Source organism: Mobula hypostoma, chromosome 9, assembly GCF_963921235.1.
Source record: "Mobula hypostoma chromosome 9, sMobHyp1.1, whole genome shotgun sequence".
Taxonomy (NCBI): Eukaryota; Metazoa; Chordata; class Chondrichthyes; order Myliobatiformes; family Myliobatidae; genus Mobula; species Mobula hypostoma.
The window spans coordinates 47942839-47961872 of NC_086105.1; the positions used below are offsets into that span (position 1 = coordinate 47942839).

Here is a 19034-nt window from a genome sequence, read left to right on the forward strand (position 1 = left end):
CAGTTTCAAATTTCTAGCAGTGCACAGCTCGCAAACCTCTCATGGTACCCAGAACATATTATACACAATCAGGAAAGCCAATGCCTTTATTTTCTGAGGAAGCTCTTAATTGCTGGATTACGCAGATCTGTACTCACATCATTCTACAGGTATGCAGCAGAGAGCATCCTGAGAACGTGCATCAGTGCCTGGTATGGAAACTGCAATGCGAAGGGCAGGAAGGCTCTACAACAGGTAGTCAAAAAAGCCCAACACATCACCGGCATCAACCAACACACCATCAAGGACATATACAGAAAAGTGCCGGAAAAGGGCCAGTAACATCATTAAGGATTCCACCCACCCTGCTCATGGGCTGTTTGCCACATTTCCATCAGGCTATGTAACATTTTCGCCAGGACCACCTGACTCAAAAACAGTTACTTTCCCCAAGTAGTAAGGCTGATCAACACCTCCACCCACTAACCCACCGCTCCACACCATGAATCACCTCTACTTTATCAATTCCTGTCAGTCACCTTACATACAGACACTCCTGTGACTAGCATCACTTTATGGACATACTGTACAATCTATATATATTTATATTTATTGTGTTTTTTTTATTATTATTGTGTTCTTTATCTTTCTGTGTTTCTTTTATGCTGCATTGGATCTGGAGTAACAATTATTTTGTTTTCCTTTGCACTTGTACCCCTGGAAATGACATTATATGAAAATAAAATGCCAAATCACAAGATATTTTAGCTTCCTTAATCTTTTATTACCAATGGATTAGTTATCGGACACATATACAAAGTCAGCAATTCACATTTTCTACTGATAACATATATCAGATTTTTAAATAATAATAATGTATTATTTTACAGAAATCCAGGTAGCGTGCGAGTGTGGTTAGCCAGAAGCTTCATTTGGGGGCACGTGCAGAGTCAGTGTCAGTCTGCATGCCTAGTGTATGATCGGAAAAATCAGCCCTTAACTGAGGGAAAGGAAAGAAAACCCACACTGATCAGATAGGTATTACTGAGCACAAAAGATTGAACAAATCTAGAAGAAAGGTGAAGAATGATTTGGTCAAGGGGTTTGATACATTTTGCATTTGTGAAGCAGTCTGAAAGTAAGGGTTGCAAAAAAGATAATTTAAAAAATAAATAACACTACAGAATGCAGGACAAAGACTTTACCCAAAATGGAGGAGTCGGGACCATATGCAATATCTGAGCATGAGCTGTATGCTTTTGAGAAAAACTAGATGAGTTCATGACTGAGGAACGGAGGAGGAAGATACATTGGTAGGATGAGGAGAAGCTGGGTGTGAGGAAACTGGCAGAGAGCAAAACCCCACTCCCATCCAGTTGAGGCAAGCAGCGCTTTCTATACTGTAATGAGCCTGTAAACAAGAATCACATCTAATGGTTCTAATAACTGAGCAGCAATCATCTGTTCATGCCCAACTTTTATTCATGCCTCACATAGCAGAGCAATAGCCAATTTACAGATATCTTTTCAGGGGATTTACTGTCTCAAAACCCATCCAACAGCTGGTGGAATCAATGCTCGTCTCCTGAGTGGTGCCAAAGCAAAGTCAACACTACAGAGGTCAAACCAGTGTCCTTGGTTGTCAAGGCATATTCAGATAGCTTCTCATATAGTTCACACAGGGACCAACACGCACACACACACACACTCACTTACTCAATTCATACTTGTGCCTCGCCCCACGGGACATTGCCTCCTGTAAGGAAAAGCTGCCTCAGCCAGGTGAATGCTTTCAACGCAGGAGCTTGATAAGCCATTGGCCATCTGGTCATGATTACCATCACAGGCAAGGTTAAGCTTATCCCCATACACACCCGCACACTTTCCTGTGTCACCAGTGAAAGAACCCTGACTGGTTTCTCTGCTTTAGTCCGCTGAGAATGGAGAGAAAGCAGAGTTTATTTTCAGCCAACCATGAAGGCTCGGCTTAAGAGTGAATATCAAATCCCAAACACCTCGGTGCTCAGGGTTGAATGGTCTTAACGCTGGCCCAGAATGCAGCTGGTTCTGATTCCTCTTCGAGAAGGTTTTGCCACATCATTTCTTATATATTGATTGTAAAATATATTGTTTTCATATCTTCTGATAAAGTGTCTTAAATTGTGTCAAAGCTTGGTCTCTTAGTGTGGGAGGTGCAAATTCAATCATCATTCTAGCTACCTGAAGCATTCCTAGAGTTTCCACCCCTCACCCATTCCCAGATTTGCCCAGCAAGGCTATTCCTGCTGAACAACTTCAAATAAGATGAGAAAATAGACTTTTTTTTTTCAATTCATGCCCAATTATCATTTTTTCCCTCCAGGAATCACTGACAGGCATACCTAGGGAGGTTAATTTTTAATTGATGGAGACTTTAGGATGATCTAAGGGCAACTGACAAATGGCCTAGACAGACTACAGAATGTGCATGTCCATTATAAACTGCTTACAGTTCACATCTGGAATTTGAGAGCACCAGTTGGGTGGATGGTTGATCTGATCTTGGTAAGAAGGAATCACAGAGGAATTTTCAAAGGCTAGATCTATACTCCTATTCCTAGAAAGGTGGGAAATCACAAAACAGGGTATGCTTGTTGGTGCTGACACTGTTGTCCAGGTTCCCTACAGATTTTAACTTTGTCCAGAACAAAAGTTTTAAAAAATCTGTTTCAAAACAGCAAGCCTGAATGGCTAGGACTCCACTGTTACCGAGTTCGTCCCCAACACAGTACAGAGTGTTCAGACTCATCTGTTCAACCCTGAATCGTGGGATTGAAGCCTACAGGAGATTCTCAGGACAGTAGGAGTAAGGAACTGCACTCCCTAATAGCCTTGTGTTCAAAATCACGGGAAAAAACAAGAGGTCTTTATCTCTGAAAGCTCCCCTTCAGAATTCCTCAGAACAGAGGGATTCCTTGCCCATAGTGTTCAGCTATCTCCCTCAAGGCAGCTCCCTGCAATGATTGAAATGTGCTGGAAATACTCAGCCTCTGGAGTCATGAGACAGATTAACACTGGAGTTCAAGGCCCTTTATTGGAATTAAAACAAAGTTAATGGCCTTCCTTTTCCTCAATGACCCTGCAGCGCCAGCATTTTCAGATTTATTTTACATGCCCAGCACTTGATTGATTTCTCAAATACTGATGTTTAAAATAAAATAAGAATACTGTTTCTCCTCTGTCCGCAGGCTGTGTTCCCACTTTCCACCCTCAGTATTTATTGCTCTGCTATTAGCTAGTTAATCTGAGCAGTGAGCGTTATTCGGCGTTTAACCAAAGGAGGTAGTGGGGGGAGGAGGTGGCGGGGGGGGGTAGTGGCATGGAGGGAAAGGAAGGTTTCTGATTCTTCCTCCCCCCCCCCAGGGGCCAGGGAGGAAGGCCTGTTCTTTGTAAGAGGTTATGGAGAGGATACCGTACTTCCCTTCCTGGCTACAAGGGGAGATTTACCCATTAAATCAAAACAGCATTAAGTTTTCAACCAATAAATAATGAAAATATGATCAAATATATATAACTTTATAATTTGGAGGGTTTTAGTAGTATGCGAAGCTAGCCCTGCTCCAGACAGCACTGAGTAGACCACATGTATTCCCTCAGTTCCCCTTCCAATGCTTTGTTTCCCCACTGGTCACCCAGACCCCCTGCAGTACTGAAGTGGGCACTGAGCGGTAGTGAATTAACCAGTGCTCTTAGATTTTTTTTTAAACTTCTGCAGAGGATCGAGGAATCAGAAAGGAGAAAAATGTAGTGAGGCACCAGGAGCATCGAACTAATTCTTCCAGAACCAGGGAACACGAGAGAGACACATCCTAAACAAAATTGGAGGAAACTGCAAGACACACACATTTACCACACTCCACTGCCCCAAGTAGGACTCGGAGGTTTTCTGAAGTTTACCCGCAAAAAAAGAAACAGAATATTTACACAAATGGGGTACAAATGAAGGGAGGGGTGAAAAGGAAAATCTCCATGGAGTATTCTAAATCAATGCTACTTTTTAACCAGTAGGTTCTGGTGAACAGCTGACAGTGTAATCACTATTCAGTAAAGGTACAATTTATTTACACACATCCAACAGGCAAAAATACTCTTCATTATCTATTTGACTTCTTTATAACATTATCAATACTATTTTCTTCTGCCAGGATTGGCTGGCATGACCTTTAGGCAGTTGGTTTGCTGTCCATCTCCATACAGTGTCACATGATCCATACTCTTGGCAACATGGACAGGAGACCCTTCCTTGCTCAACACGTCAGAGGTGGTGGGGAAGGGTCTCTGCCTTTGAAAAACCAATGCTACACGTCAATGCCCTTGACGAGCGAGGTCTCTAGTGTAATGTTGAACTCGTGCAGTGTCTGGAGGACACGGATGAGTGAGTTGACGGAGGCGCGGTCACGGAGCAGGGCACCATCCTCGTACATCCTCGAGATCACCGGGCACTCTGCCAGTAGTGGGATCCATTGTGGGAGCAAGTGGTCCCTGCATTAGATAGAGGGAGAACATGAGTAAAAGACTGCTGTCCAAATTAATGTGCCAGTGCACCTCCCTTTGTAACTCATTCTATAACAGACTGCAGCTCAATAGGACCACTGGAAGTGGATCTGACTCAGTGATGTCCCTCCCCATCTCTGTAACCTCCTCCAACCCTGCAATCCTTAATCCCCACTTCTTCTGCACACCTATTCCTTTCTTCATCCACCATCCCACTGTTGACAGTCATACCAGCAGTCGTCCAAGTCTCTTGCTTTGACATAGACATAGAAATACTGCTCTACACCACAGAAACAGGTCCTTTGGCCAATCTAGACTATGCCAAACTGTTACTGTGCCTAGTTCCATCAACCTAAACCTGAACAATACCCCTCCATACCTCTCCCGTCCATATACTTATCCAAATTTCTCTTAAATGGTGAAATCAAACCCATGTCCACCACTTTCACTGGCAGCTAATTGCACGTTCTCACCACCCTCTAAATAATTCACTTTAACCTATGACTTCCAATTTGACTCTAAATATATGAATGATTTTTTAGATAACCTAGACTTCCCTGAGATTTCACAGGATATGTCTTCCATGTTAGATACTCCCATTACCATGGATGAGATTAAGAATGTTATTTCCTCTATGAATTTGGGGAAAGCTCCTGGCCCTGATGGGTTTACCGTAGAATTTTATAAATGTTTTGCACCTTCATTAATCCCTTGGTTCTGTAGGGTTTTTGAGGCTTCATTAAAACTTGGTAAACTTCCTGAATCTTTTAATAGAGTGTCAATCTCTCTAATATTAAAGAAGGATAAAGATTCTGCTCAATGTGCATCTTATAGACCAATATCTTTATTAAATGTTGATTCTAAAGTTTTTTCTAAGTTATTAGCAAACAGATTAGAAAAAGTACTTCCTTTTATTATTTCGGAAGACCAAACGGGTTTTATTAAAGGGCGTTACTCTTTTTATAATATTCGCACACTGTTAAATATTGTTTATACCCCCTCACAAAATGTTCCTGAGTGTGTTATCTCTTTAGATGCTGAGAAAGCTTTTGATAGAGTAGAATGGCCTTACTTATTTAAGGTGCTTGAAATGTTTAATTTTAGCTCGAAATTTATATCCCGGATTAAACTGTTATATCATTCTCCTGTGGCCTCGGTCTGTACTAACTCTCTAAGCTCACCTTTTTTCCCTCTTTTTCGAGGTACTCGACAAGGTTGTCCTCTTAGTTCTTTATTATTTGATATTGCATTAGAACCTCTTGCAATTGCCATTCGAGAATCTCCAAATATTACTGGGATAACTCGGGGCTTAAAGTCCCATAAAATATCACTCTATTTATTTGGCAAAATAAAAACCCGAGACTGGGTAAAATACATTTACAGAAAGCTAAGAGAGATGGAGGTTTAGCATTACCTAACTTTAGATTTTATTATTGGGCAATTAATATTCGTCATATGAAATTTTGGTTACTTGACCAGGATATATTATCCTAACTGGGTAGCATTGGAATTACAATCTGTTCAGGGTTATACACTTGGCTCTATTTTAGGTTCCTCTCTTCCTTTTGATTTGAAACGCCTTAAACAGGTATCTAACCCGATAGTTAAATATACCTTATGTATTTGGTTTCAATTCAGAAAATTTTTTGATCTTAACCAATTTGGGCTAGCGATTCCTATTTTAGGTAATATATTTTTTCCTCCCTCTTTTACGGATCGTGCTTTTCAAATTTGGAAGACTAAGGGTATTTCACAGTTTTTGGATTTATTTTTAGATGGTTCCCTTATGTCCTTTGAACAATTATCTAATAAATATAATTTATCAAGAATACATTTTTTTAGATATCTACAAGTTAGAAATTTCCTAAGTACTATACTTCCTTCTTTTCCAATGCTTCCTCCTACATACATTTTAGATACTATAATTAACCTTAATCCATGTCAGAAAGGTGCATCGGCTATGATTTATAATATTATTATGAAACTTAGGAAAGCTCCATTTGATAAGATTAGGGTAGTTTGGGAACAGGAATTGGGATCTAGCATTTCCGTGGATGACTGGGGGCAGATTTTACAATTAGTCAATACTTCCTCTATCTGTGCTAAACATTCCCTAATTCAATTTAAAGTTGTTCATAGAGCACATATGTCCAAAGATAAATTAGTTCGCTTTTATTCTCATATTAATCCTTTTTGTGATAGATGTCCGGGGCAGATAGCCTCTTTAACTCATATGTTTTGGTCTTGTCCTACTCTGGAAACTTTTTGGAGAGACATTTTTAATATTATCTCAAAAGTATTGAATATAAATATCTCTCCTCACCCTATTACTGCTATCTTTGGACTACCTAAAATCTCCAGTAATCTTTCTCCTTCAGCCCGTAGAATGATTGCATTTCTTACTTTAATGGCGAAAAGATGTACCTTACAACATTGGATAGAGCTTAATGCTCCAACTACCTTTTTTTTGGTTTTCTCAGATGATATTATGCTTGAATTTGGAGAAAATTAGAAGCAATCTTTATGATTCCTCACTTAAATTTGAACAGACCTGGAGATCTTTTATTCAATATTTTCATTTAATGTAATTTTTTTTCTCCTCTTTTTTTGCTCTATATTTATATATCCTTCTTGTTTTTTTTTTACTGTTTTTAATAGAGGTCGGGATTGAGGACGTGATTTTAAGTTTTGTAACTCTATTTGGTTCCAAGTTAGCCCATTGCTTTGCTTTGCTTTTAGTTTAGTTGCACGGTGGGTTTTTTTTTGGGGGTTTTTTTTTTCCTTTTCTCTATTGATATATATATAAAAATTAGTATACTATTATGTTACCTTGGTATGTTATGTTTAAACTACATTGTTTGTATCATTTTTTTTGTATTAACATCTCCCGTAATTTTATTATATTCTAACAGTGTATTAGTGCCTATATGGCTTACCTTTTTGTATACTTATTCAATAAAAAGATTTAAAAAGAAAAAGACTTCCAATTCTAGTCTCACCCAGTCTCAGTGGGTACAGCCTGCCTGCATTTACCCCTCATGATGTTGTATACCTCTATCTCATCTCCTCTCATTTTCTCCTCTGCTCCAGGGAATTAAGTCCTAGCACATTCAACCTTTCCTTATAACTTAAATCCTCAAATCCTGGCAAAATCCTTGTAAATTTTCTCTGCATGCTTTCAATCTTATTGATATCTTTCCTGCAGGTCGGAGACCAGAACTGCATACAACTCCAAATTTGGCCACACCAACGTCTTATACAACTTCAACATAATATCCCAACTCCTGTACTCAATACTTTGATTCATGAAGGGCAATATGCCAGAAGTTCTCTTACTAATCATGTCTACAGTACCTGTGACGCCACTTGAAATTTCTTCCTTGAGCCCCTCCTTTGTCATGTTTCAGACTTTCTTAAAGCCCAACAATTTGATTAGCTTTAGATCACTTGACCCAATGCCCCCTCCTCTGGTTTAGCACTAATTTTGGTCAGGTGGTTGTTACTGAGAGAAACGCTGTGGTGTTTTTCCTGTGTTAAAAATGCAACGTAGCATTGAATGCTGTGGTAGAGTACGAGCACTCTTGTTTCATGAGCTGTACCTCAAGGAAAGGCTTACAGATTTGTATAAAGTTTCAAAGGTTGGACTGATCCATGTGCCTGTCTAAGAGTTTCTTAAAAGCCCTAATGTATCTACCTTTAGCACCACCCTGGCAGTGCATTCCATGCACTCACGACTGCATAAAAAAATTACCTCTGGCATCCCCTCTGTATTTTCCTCCAATCACCTTAAAACTATGCTCCCTCATATTAGCCATTTCCACCCTGAGGAAAAAGTCTCTGGTTGTCCACTCAATCATCTTGTACACCTCCATCAAATCTCCTCTCATGCATCTTCATTCCAAAGAGAAAAGCCCCAACTCACTCAATATATCCTCATAAGACATAATCCAGGCAGCATCCTGGTAAATCTCCTCTGCACTCTCTCTAAAGCCTCCACATCCTTCCTATAATGAGGTGACCAGAACTGTACACAATGTTCCAAGTGTGGTCTAAACAGGGTTTCGTAGAGCTCCAACATTACTTCACAGCTCTTGAACTCAATCCTCTGACTAATGAAGACCAACATACTTACATATTCTTAACCACTTTAAAAGCTCAGTGCAACATCATGAACCAAAGGGTGTGTACTTTGCTGTAATGTTCTGTGTTTTATAAATGTTTTCCATGTCCAGTCCCATCACCACACCTCTCTCTACAGGTACTTCTATTTGGGTAGGTACCAACATCATTACCCACTGACTACACCATTACCCATTCACTGCAGGAGTGGGACTAATTATAATGAACATTCAAAGAGCTCGATTTATCAAATGGAACATGCTACTTTTTAGATTTGCTGTTGTTGATCCTGCATCCCCTTCTATAACACAAACAGAACTGTGACCACTATGAGACTGCCCTCTGCTTTAAACTGAAACAGAGACCTTCCCGCAGGGTGATGGGGCTCCCTTCCTTCATAAAAAGACACTAGAGTAGACAGTATCTGTACAGATGGAACTGCTGAATTTTGATCTCTGTTACACCAGTGGCAGGACCTCCAAGAAAATTAGCACACAGCTTTAACTTCTTGGCTGTGACTGTGAGCCTAACTCTTTGGTAAACTGGTGAAGGAAGGGCGGGGGATGATGTGGGAACAGGAGCACATGAAAGTGCGATCAGTATGATTGGAGAGAGGGGCGGGGGAGAAGTGGGTTGAGATGGAGATGGGAGGTGGTGGAGGAGACGGGGGAAGGGAAGGAGACAAAGAGGGGAGTGTACGGAGATGGATTATTGAGAATAAAAGCAACGATTAGAAGGACAAGGGGATTGATTGGGAGAATTGAATACACTAATGGATGAAGATGTAAGGTAACACAGACACAGTCATAAGGAAAGACCAGGCAGATGAAATCTGAAAGCACAAATTGGTGACAAAATACACCCAAGAAGACTCCTTGTGGGAGGAATGCCTGGTGCTTCGCCGGGCCACTCCTGCTGACAGCTGAGCAGCAACGGAGAACCCGGCGAGGTTTTGTGCTGTGGGATAAGTTGCCCATACCTGGCCCCGAGACACACGAGCAGCTGTAGCTTCCCGTCTTTCCCAATGTTCCTTGGCGCACTATTGATGGCGTTCACGTATTGGCAGAGTGACTTTGCTGACTCCGTGCAACATTTCCCCTCCAGTAGGTTGACCTGAGCCTCCTCCTCGTCGGTGGTTTCAAAGTACGTGACTGCTTTCTCTGAGTTTCAAGAGATGGGGGAAAAAATAATTTGTGGGTTGTAGCAGAGTCATCACAGTTGGTCTGTACGCAATGGGTCAGGGTCCGGATTGACGAAGGATGGTTACAAATACCAGCTGGGGGCAGGACTGCATCAGAAACTCACCTCAGGTGGGATCCTGGTGATGGAGACACGTGGACCCTTGGCTTCCCTTCTCTCCCCTCCCCTGTGTGAGACTGAGAAAGTGTGGGCATGCAAGTGTGGAAAATGATGTTAAGGGCCAATGAAACTGAGTCCTTCAATGATGGGAGTGACTGGTGGAAGGAAGGTTCCATTATGGGAGAGTTCGAGGGAAAAATAGAGCATTTAAAAGTTGGTGTGGCAATGGGTCTGCATGAGACTCTGTATACACATGCACAGTCATAATATATTGTATGTTTGTGTGTTATATTGTACTGTGAGTGTGTGATTGTGTGTGTGTGTGTGTGTGTGTGTGTATATACATATAAACAGTGGTGGTTTGAGTGGATGTGTGAGAGTGAGTTGTTAAAGAATTATCCTGTGTGAGGGAGTGCGAGTTGCTGGAGTGTGTGCCCTCTCAGAGTGTGAGTTGTTGGGGCGAGGAGGGGTGTCCTGTGTATGTTAAAGATTAAACATTATAAAGATCAGCTTCATTTTTCACATGTACATCAAAACATTCAGTGACATGTGCCATTCTGCGTCAAATTAAATCAACGAGGATTGTGCTGGGCATCCCGCAAATGTTGCTGCCCTTCCAGTGCCAACATAGCATCCCACAACTCACTAATCCTAACCGCATGTCATTGGAATGTGGGAGGAAACTGGAGCATGTGGAGGAAATCCATGCAGTCACAGGGAGAATGTACAAACTTCTTACAGACAACAATGGGAAAAGAGCTCCAATTTACTGCTTGTGCTGTAATAGGGTTACACTTACACTAATCTCTATGAGTTGAGTAAAGGATGAATTAATGTAGGACTAGTGTTAATTTCACTATCTTCCTCAACCATTCCATGGTTTCTTCTTCGACCCCAACTTTTACCAAAAGTTGCTTTTCTATTCTCGCCACTAAAGGACCTCATGATATACTCCATTCATCACATTCTTGCTTATACAATTCATCTGCCTGTAACTTTCGTGAGGCATCATCTCCTCAAGGCCCACCCTTTCCAACTGGCTGTTGACTCTACTTAATCCAGACAAGCATCAGCCATTGCATGTTGGGTGGTCAAATGTAAAGGGAAAGTGTAAGAAAGTTGATGGAAGGACCCTTAACAGCAATGCTGTGCAGAGGGATCTTAGGTTCAAGTCCATAGCACTCTGAAAGTGGCCGCACAGGTATAAAGGGTGGAAAAGCAGGTGTAGGCATGCTTGCCTTCATTGATCTGGGCATTGAGTACACAGAACGACTCAGGAAGCCACATTGCAGTTATATGAAACTTTGCTAATACCGCACTTGGAGTACTGCATGAAATTCTGGTTGCCCCATTATAGGAAGGATGTGGAGGCTTTGAAAAGTGAACAGAAGTGTTTAACTAGGCTGCTGCCCAGATTACAGAGCATGAGTAGAGAATGAACAAAATTGGGTTAGTTTCTTTGGAATGGCAGAGGCTGAGTGGAGATCTGATAGAAGTTCTCAGATTATTAGAGGTATGGATAGTAGACGGCCAATACTTCTTTCCCAGAGTATATACACTCAGTGGTCACTTTATTTGTTACATCCCTTACTTAACAAAGTGGCTAATGAGTGTAGGTTCATGGTCTTCTATCGTCCATCCACTTCAAGGTTCAGTCTGTTGTGTGTTCAGAGATGTGCTTCTGCATACCACTGTTGTAATGTGTGGCTATTTGAGTTACTGTCACCTTCCTATCAGCTTAAACCAGTCTGGCCATTCTCTTCTGACCTCTCTAATTAACAAGGAATTTTCACCCTCAGAACTGCTGCTCACTGTTTTTCACACCATTCTCTGTAAAAACTCGAAAGGCTGTTGTGTGTGAAAGTCCCAGATCAGCAGTTTCTGAGATATTCAAGCCATTCCATCTGGCACCAACAATTATTCCACGGTCAAAGTCATTTAGATTACATTTCTTCTCTGTTCTGCTGTTTGGTCTGAACAACAACTGAACCTCTTGACCAGGTCTACGTGCTTTTATGCATTGAGTTGCTGCCACGTGATAGACTGATTAGATATCTGCATTAACAAGTGTACAGGTGTATCTAATAAAGTGGCTGCTGATTGTATGTCAAATTCTAAAGGACCTGCATTTAAGGTGAAAATGCACTCAAAGTGTGTGTGGAGAAAGTTGTATTTTAATCAGAGAGACCAGTAAGTACCTGGAATGGGCTGCCGTGTAGTGATGGAAGCAGGTATTTGAGAGGTTTCCAGATATACACATGACTCAGCAGAGGTTGGAAAAGTATGGATCACGTGGGCAGGAGAAATTTAGTTTAATTTGGCATTGTAGGCTGAAGGGTAGGGTTGCCAACTTTCTTACTCCCAAATAAGGGACAAAAGTAGCAGTCAAATACGGGAAACTTGTGTTTACCCCGAGAAAGACTACCATGACCATGAAGCCTTGCGCAGGCACCTGTGTGCGCATGCGTGTATGTGCCGATTTTTTTCTACAAATCGGTTTTGGCTTAATCTTCCAGACTCTGCTTTTACTATATGTTAGTGTTATTTTAGGTTTTATGTGTTATTTGGTATGATTTGGTAGGTTATTTTTTGGGTCTGGGAACGCTCAAAAATTTTTCCCATATAAATTAATTATAATTGCTTCTTTGCTTTACACCATTTCAGCTTATGAACGGTTTCATCGGGACGCTCTACCTTCGCTGGGGAAATACGGAACAAGGGTGGTCCCGTATGGGACAAACCAATTTAGCCCAATATACAGGATGTCCCGGCTAATACGGGACAGTTGGCAACCCTACTGAAGGGTCTGTTCTGTGCTGTACTGTTATATGATGTTTGCTTCTTGTTAAAGTACTTATTTGTTTTTGTCTTCACTCTCTTCTCCACAGGGCGCCTAACACCTTACTGAATAGGCCAACCTTCATTTGAGAAATAACTGTTAAGTACAAATCTTCACCCAAGAAAATGGAGCAGAACTGGGCCAGTTGGTAAGATCATGGCTGATCCTTTACTTCTGAGCTACTCACCTCCACTAATCTACTAGTCCTCAATTCTCTTAATATTTAGAAGATTACCACTCTGTCCCATATACGCATAGCAAATGATCCTCTACAGCTTTCAGAGCCTCCAGAATATTCCAAAGATTCTTTGCTCTTTGGGTAAAGCAAATTTTTTTCTCCTGTGTTCTGAATAGATGATCTCTTATTTGGAAATTTTGACTTAACCAGTGATGGATACCTCAGCCAGGGGAAACATCAATCCTGCATCTATTGTGTCAAGACTGTATGTATTTTCCATGGTTCAATGAGATCACCTGTTATTCTTCCAAACTTTAGAGATTATAGGTCTGGTCTGTGTAACGTCTCCTCATTTGACAAACTCACTCATTCCAATAATCAACTTTGCAAACTTTCATAGCACTTAAGTTTTATCAAGAGTTGTACAAACTTGCTTAGATAATGGAAGATTAAAGGGGAGTCTGTTCAAGATGCTTACATGAGTTCAATGTGTTAGGTGTGGAGACATTATGACTTCCATTGGGAAAATCCCTGAAAATGGGTTCTGATCTTAGTACTAAGAGAGAAATCAGTAAACACCCATTAACCGAAGTTCAAAAGAAGATAAACCCAGGAACTCTCTCCCATTAAAGGCTGTAGGTGCTGGTGGGGCATTCAAGTCTGAGATCTGCACACTTCTGTTGGGTATGGAGCAAAGTAAATAAAGTAGAGCTAGGATACACATCAACCATGATCTACATGGAGGATGAAGCAGGTTCGGGCTGAATGATTTAATACTATGTGTAGATTCCTTAGCCAATAATGTTCAATTGGAGTCACTGACTGGCCATGGGGCTTTTGTTTGTTTTTGCTTGTCACACATGTGAACATAACTGGCAAACCCTGCATTAGTTGTCCATCCCTGGACTGAGGTGAAGTTTCAGTGTGACCACCTTGGAGCTGCACGTAGGCCATTAGAGAAAATAGAACATAGAACACCTACAGCACAGTACAGGCCTTTCAGCCCTCGATGTTGTGCTGACCTTTTATGCTACTGGAAGATCAATCTAATCCTTCCCTCCTACACAGCCCTGCTTTTCTATCGTCCATGTGCCTAGCTAAGAGTTTCTCATAGGTCCCCAATGTGTCTGCCCCTTCCACCACCCCTGGCAGGGCTTTCCACACACCCGCCACTCTTCGTGTTAAAACCTACCTCTGAAATCCCCCCCCTATATATTCCTCCAATCACCTTAAAATTATACAACATCTTATTAGCAATTTTCCCTATGGCTGTCCACTCCGTCTATGCCTCTTATCATCTTGTACACCTCTACCAAGTTACCTCTCATCCTCCTTCACTCCAAAGATAAAAGCTGTAGTTGGAACAAAGGAGGATGAGAGCTGACTTGAGAATCCAGTCATTTTGTATATATAAAATTCCACATTTAATTAATAAATCTTTGGATTTATATCTCCTGGCTGCTGATTTGGGTTTCGAACAGTACCCAGCACTCTGGCTTACTCATTACATCAAAATACTACCATGGCAGAACATTTTAGTTTCGTGCACTAACTTCAAATGCATATAAATCTTCAGATATTTATATTTATAAAACATTTATTGCCATTCACTAATTAAAAATATACTCATATTAAAGTGCTTTTTGCCTTCCTGCGGTGAGTGGCAGTGAATGTTAGTTTTATTGTACCAATGCAGTCCCTACATCTGGATTCTTAACACGATAGAGCTTCTCAAAGAAGTGGCAGTGAAGGCTCAGCCTTGGTTGCAGGATTCTGGTCTAAACCTGAGGCTGAGCAGTGAATTACATCACATAAAATACTTGGGATGAAATGGAGAGAGGACAGAAATTTAATATAACAATCATCTGAGACTGGTCTTTAAAAAAGGCCGTATGGAAAGGAAAGTGGAGAATAAATCTTTGTTTGGGATTTGAAAACATTCACCTTTATTCCAGCAGATGGGGCTACACTGCCATCTCCACAATGCAAAGCCTATTATGTTGTTTTCCATTACGTTTCTTAACTTGGGTGAGGACGGGATTGGCCTCATAGTTCAAAGGTCACATGCCAAGGAACAACTAGTGCCAAACAGCGCTCCAGAATGTCTCTCACAGTAGAGTGGTGATCAAAGAAATGTGCTCATGATTGTTGAGGGGGAAGGGATGAATAGGAGGGGTTGAAGGGATGTCTCAGAGCCAGTGTTTGCCATCGTGTTATCCTGAAGACAATGCCCTTGGTGGGAGAAATCTGTCACCAGCATATACCATCTGGAAGGTGCTCTACGTACAGTTATCTCTGCAGGGTCTGAAAGTGGGTGTAGATACACACCCTGTCAACCGCGAGACTCAGAACCGTAGCAGAGACCCAGCATTTCCTCTTGCCCTGGAAGAAATCCACCAACTTCTTCTGGACCGTGACAGGACCAAAAGTAACCAGCCAGTACCACACAACGAAGGTCACCAGCTAGTTTATGAGTCCTGATGAAGAGTCTCATACTGAAACATTTATAGATGCTGCCTGACCCTCTGAGTTCTACCAGCACTTTGCAACATCTGCAGAATCTTTTCTGTTTATGGCTTATTACCAGCGCCTTGCCCCTTCTAGCCAGAGCTTTTCCAGAGTCTGGGACATGATTGCCTCCAGTCAGCTGACTGGGTGACAACAGATGAGCATAGCTCCTGCCACTTGGGTCCGTGGCTCAAGTCTCTACCAGTTCCATCACACAGAGTGTCAGGACTGCTCGGGTGAGACGATCCCATGTGGCCTGACTTCCGCTTGGCTTAAGTTGTTCTGATTTAGGCACCACAACACTGCCCAAGATCTGGTCCCACACAGCACCATGTTGGAAATGCCCCCCACCACTCCACCTGCATCATTTGACACCGTGCAAAGTATTTCCTCACAGGCTGATCCAGCACACCATAAACTCTGCAGATGCTGGAAGTCCATTGTAACACACACAAAATGCTGGAGGAACTCAGCAGGTCAGGCAGCATCTTTGGAAATGACGATCCCTAAGGATTCGCAGGTGAAGTGTTGCCTCACCCGGAAGGACCGTTTGGGGCCCTGAGTGGATGTGAGGTTGGAGGTGAATGGGCAGCTGTAGTACTTCTGTTGCTTGCAGGGATAAGTGCCGGGGAGGGGCGACTGGACAAGGAAATCACGGAGCGAGCAAACCCTGTGGAAAGCAGAGAGCAGTGGGTGCGGGTGGGGAGGTAAAGATGTGTTTGGTGGTATAATCTCATTGAAGATGGGAAGAAGTTGTGAAGAATGATGTGTTGGATTACGGAGGCCCATGGGGTAGTAGGTGAGGACAAGTGGAACTCTCTCCCTGTTAGGGTGGCGGGAAGATGGAGTGAGCGCAGATGTCCAGGAAATGGAGGAGATGCAAAGTCCCAATACATTCAGGAGAGGGGAAAAAAATGGAGCTGAGAGTATTGAATTCTAGTGACCATAATGTGGGAAGGGCATTGAAACAGGAGTTAGTCAGATGCTCTTCCATTTGGTGAGGCAGTGTAGTGTAATGCAGAGTAAATCTAGTGCAAGGGTCCTGGCTGACATCATAATGAATTTGATTTCAGACTGCTGTATTTAGGTAACACATACATCATTGCCTCAGGTTAACATTATATCCCAGCTCTGAACATATGAAGACATCCCACCCTGCAAAAACTCATTTCAGGGAGGAGGCACCCCCGCCTTCGCAACCCCATATCCCCCCCCCCACCCCCGTCGACCTCCAAGGGCGTATGTAATACTTTGTTCAGTGATATTGTCTAATCTGTAAACCAAGTTGGGTATATGCAGAAAATGTGACATTAAAATATGTACTTATATTTTATTATATTATCATGGAGTAATTTTTTTAAATTCTATTACAACTTTAAGCAAGCCTACAGGGAGTTTAGCCTCATCACGTCGGGCATCAATAGAGTAGCTCCTTAGCAGCTAACCAGCTAGTTTAAATAACGTTAGCTATGCCAATGAACGAATGACACCTGTTAAACTCACCTCAACATGTCTTTTACATTTTAACCCACCATGGGCAATAGAAAAGTCACTATTGCAAACAGTGCAGCGAGCAACACTGTCATTATTTTTGAGGTTGACTGTAAAGCTCGACCACAGAGAAAACTGATAGGTCTACTTAGCACGAAGAGAGACCAATCAGGATGCTCACTTGCCTTCTCTAAAAAAATCGATTTCCGGGATATTGTATATAATTTCCGGGTGTCGGGGAGTCGCTATCAATATGCGGGAGACCCCCGGAACTTCCGGGAGAGGTGGGATGACTGCATATGCAAATACCTTGTGTGTAAATATTAATATGATATGTAAAGGAGCCGAAGAGGAGGAGTTCCAGTAATTTAGTACGTGTGACCAAAGAGCATATTCCACTTGGTTAAGGTAGCGCAGTGGTGGTGTAATGCAATCACAGCACCAGTGACCCGGGTTCAGTTCCCGCCCCTGTGTGTGAAGAGTTTGTACGTTCCCCCATCCCATGACCGCATGGGTTTCTTCCGGGTGCTCCAGTTTCCTCCCGCATTCCAAAGACGGACGGGTTAGTAGTTTAATTGGTCACATGGGTATAATTAGGTGGGTTGGGCTCATTGGGCCAGAGGGCTAATAACCATCTCTTTTGGGGTCCTCTCTCTAATTACTGTTCCCTTCTGCTCTCCCCCACCCTCCCACCACTAATGTAGAGAATTAAGGCACATTGACTAAATAGCCGCTGTTCCAGAGGGAAAAGTACTGTCCCTAACTCCACCGTGTCTATGAGCAGCTTGCACTGCGCAGACAGGTCACTGAACTTTCTGCCTACTGACTCTGTCAGGCACTGGGACACGGGTATAGCTTGGTGAGAAGCTGGCGTACAGCAGAAGACCACATGCTACCTGGTGCTCACCTAGGAAATCCCAGATGAATACGTTCTTCTGGAAGAGACGAACTGACTTGAAGCCATGGTGAAAGACTTGCTCCAGGGCAGAGACCAGGCCAAACTCCCCACATAACAGGACCGTCAGGCTCCCTCTCTGCAGAAAGACAAGCGGTTGGACATTCTTGAACACTGGCTACATTGATCTCTTCAGTAAAGAATGGGAGCAATAATAAAAGGGTTAAGTTACTGAACTACTAATCTAGAGATCTGAACAACTTGTCTAAAGAAAAATGTCAACTGTTTACTCCCCTCCATTGGTGCTACCTGACCTGCTGAGCTCTTCCAGCAGTTTGTGGGCATTGCTCTGGATTTCCAGCATCTGCAGAACACCTTGTGTTTAAAATGCCAGGTCCCAGTTCAGAATGCATAGTTGCTATATATGTTAGCGTCAATAAAACCATCACATTGTTATTAAATTCTACAAATGTGCTTTGGTAAAGGAAATCTTTAATACGAGAAAATCTGCAGGTGCTGGAAATCGAAAGCAACACCCACAAGATGCTGGAGGAACTCAGCAGGTCAGACAGCATCTATGGAAGAGAGTAAATAAGTCAACATTTTGGGCCATGACCCTTCTTCAGGACTGAACTCTTTATACTGCACGGCCTGAAAGCAGGGAACAGTATAATTGATTCCCAACCACTCTCCGATAATTCCCAGCAGCTGTCCCAAACTATTGCAACAAAAAATTGACTCTCATTATTGTGGGAGCACATTGACCACATGAGATTAAGGTGTTAGCTTGCTGCCATTCTTCCAAGAGCTTTTGGCGATGGGCTATAAACGCTGGTCTTGGTAGCTACACACACATTCCTCTCACCAATTAATAAAACCTTTTGGCCCAAGGTGAGATTTCAGACCAGTGGCTACCTGCTTTTTTTGAAGGAAGACCCCATTTGGTTGACATTTGGTAGAAACTGCTCAAAACCATTCAATCACAGAAATGATGAAAACACAGGTCACACTCCCTTTTAAGATGATGGCTGTGTCTTCGAGATTCCTGAGGGTGGCTTTCTGGCCTTTAGTCACAACTGCCAATGTGCAGAGTATAGTTTTTTTAATTTTCTGTGACCACACCAGCTGAAGTACTTTAATATTAAATTTCAAAGTTCAAAGTGAATTTATCAAAACACGAATTCTACCTTGAG

General features: G+C 42.2%; 1 protein-coding gene across 8 annotated transcripts in view; it reads right to left on the reverse strand.

The window, feature by feature from the left end:
• Window positions 1-752: 752 nt before the first annotated feature.
• dennd5b (DENN/MADD domain containing 5B) overlaps window positions 753-19034 on the reverse strand; it is a 300592-nt gene continuing 282310 nt past the window's right edge. For all 8 annotated transcript variants that reach the window (XM_063058246.1, XM_063058247.1, XM_063058248.1 and 5 more), the window contains 3 exons: window positions 17854-17980; window positions 9611-9791; window positions 753-4500 (listed from right to left, as the gene is read on the reverse strand). In XM_063058246.1, the coding sequence (XP_062914316.1) occupies window positions 4317-4500; window positions 9611-9791; window positions 17854-17980 (492 nt within the window). In that variant the 3' untranslated portion in view covers window positions 753-4316. The remainder of the gene's footprint in view (window positions 4501-9610; window positions 9792-17853; window positions 17981-19034) is intronic.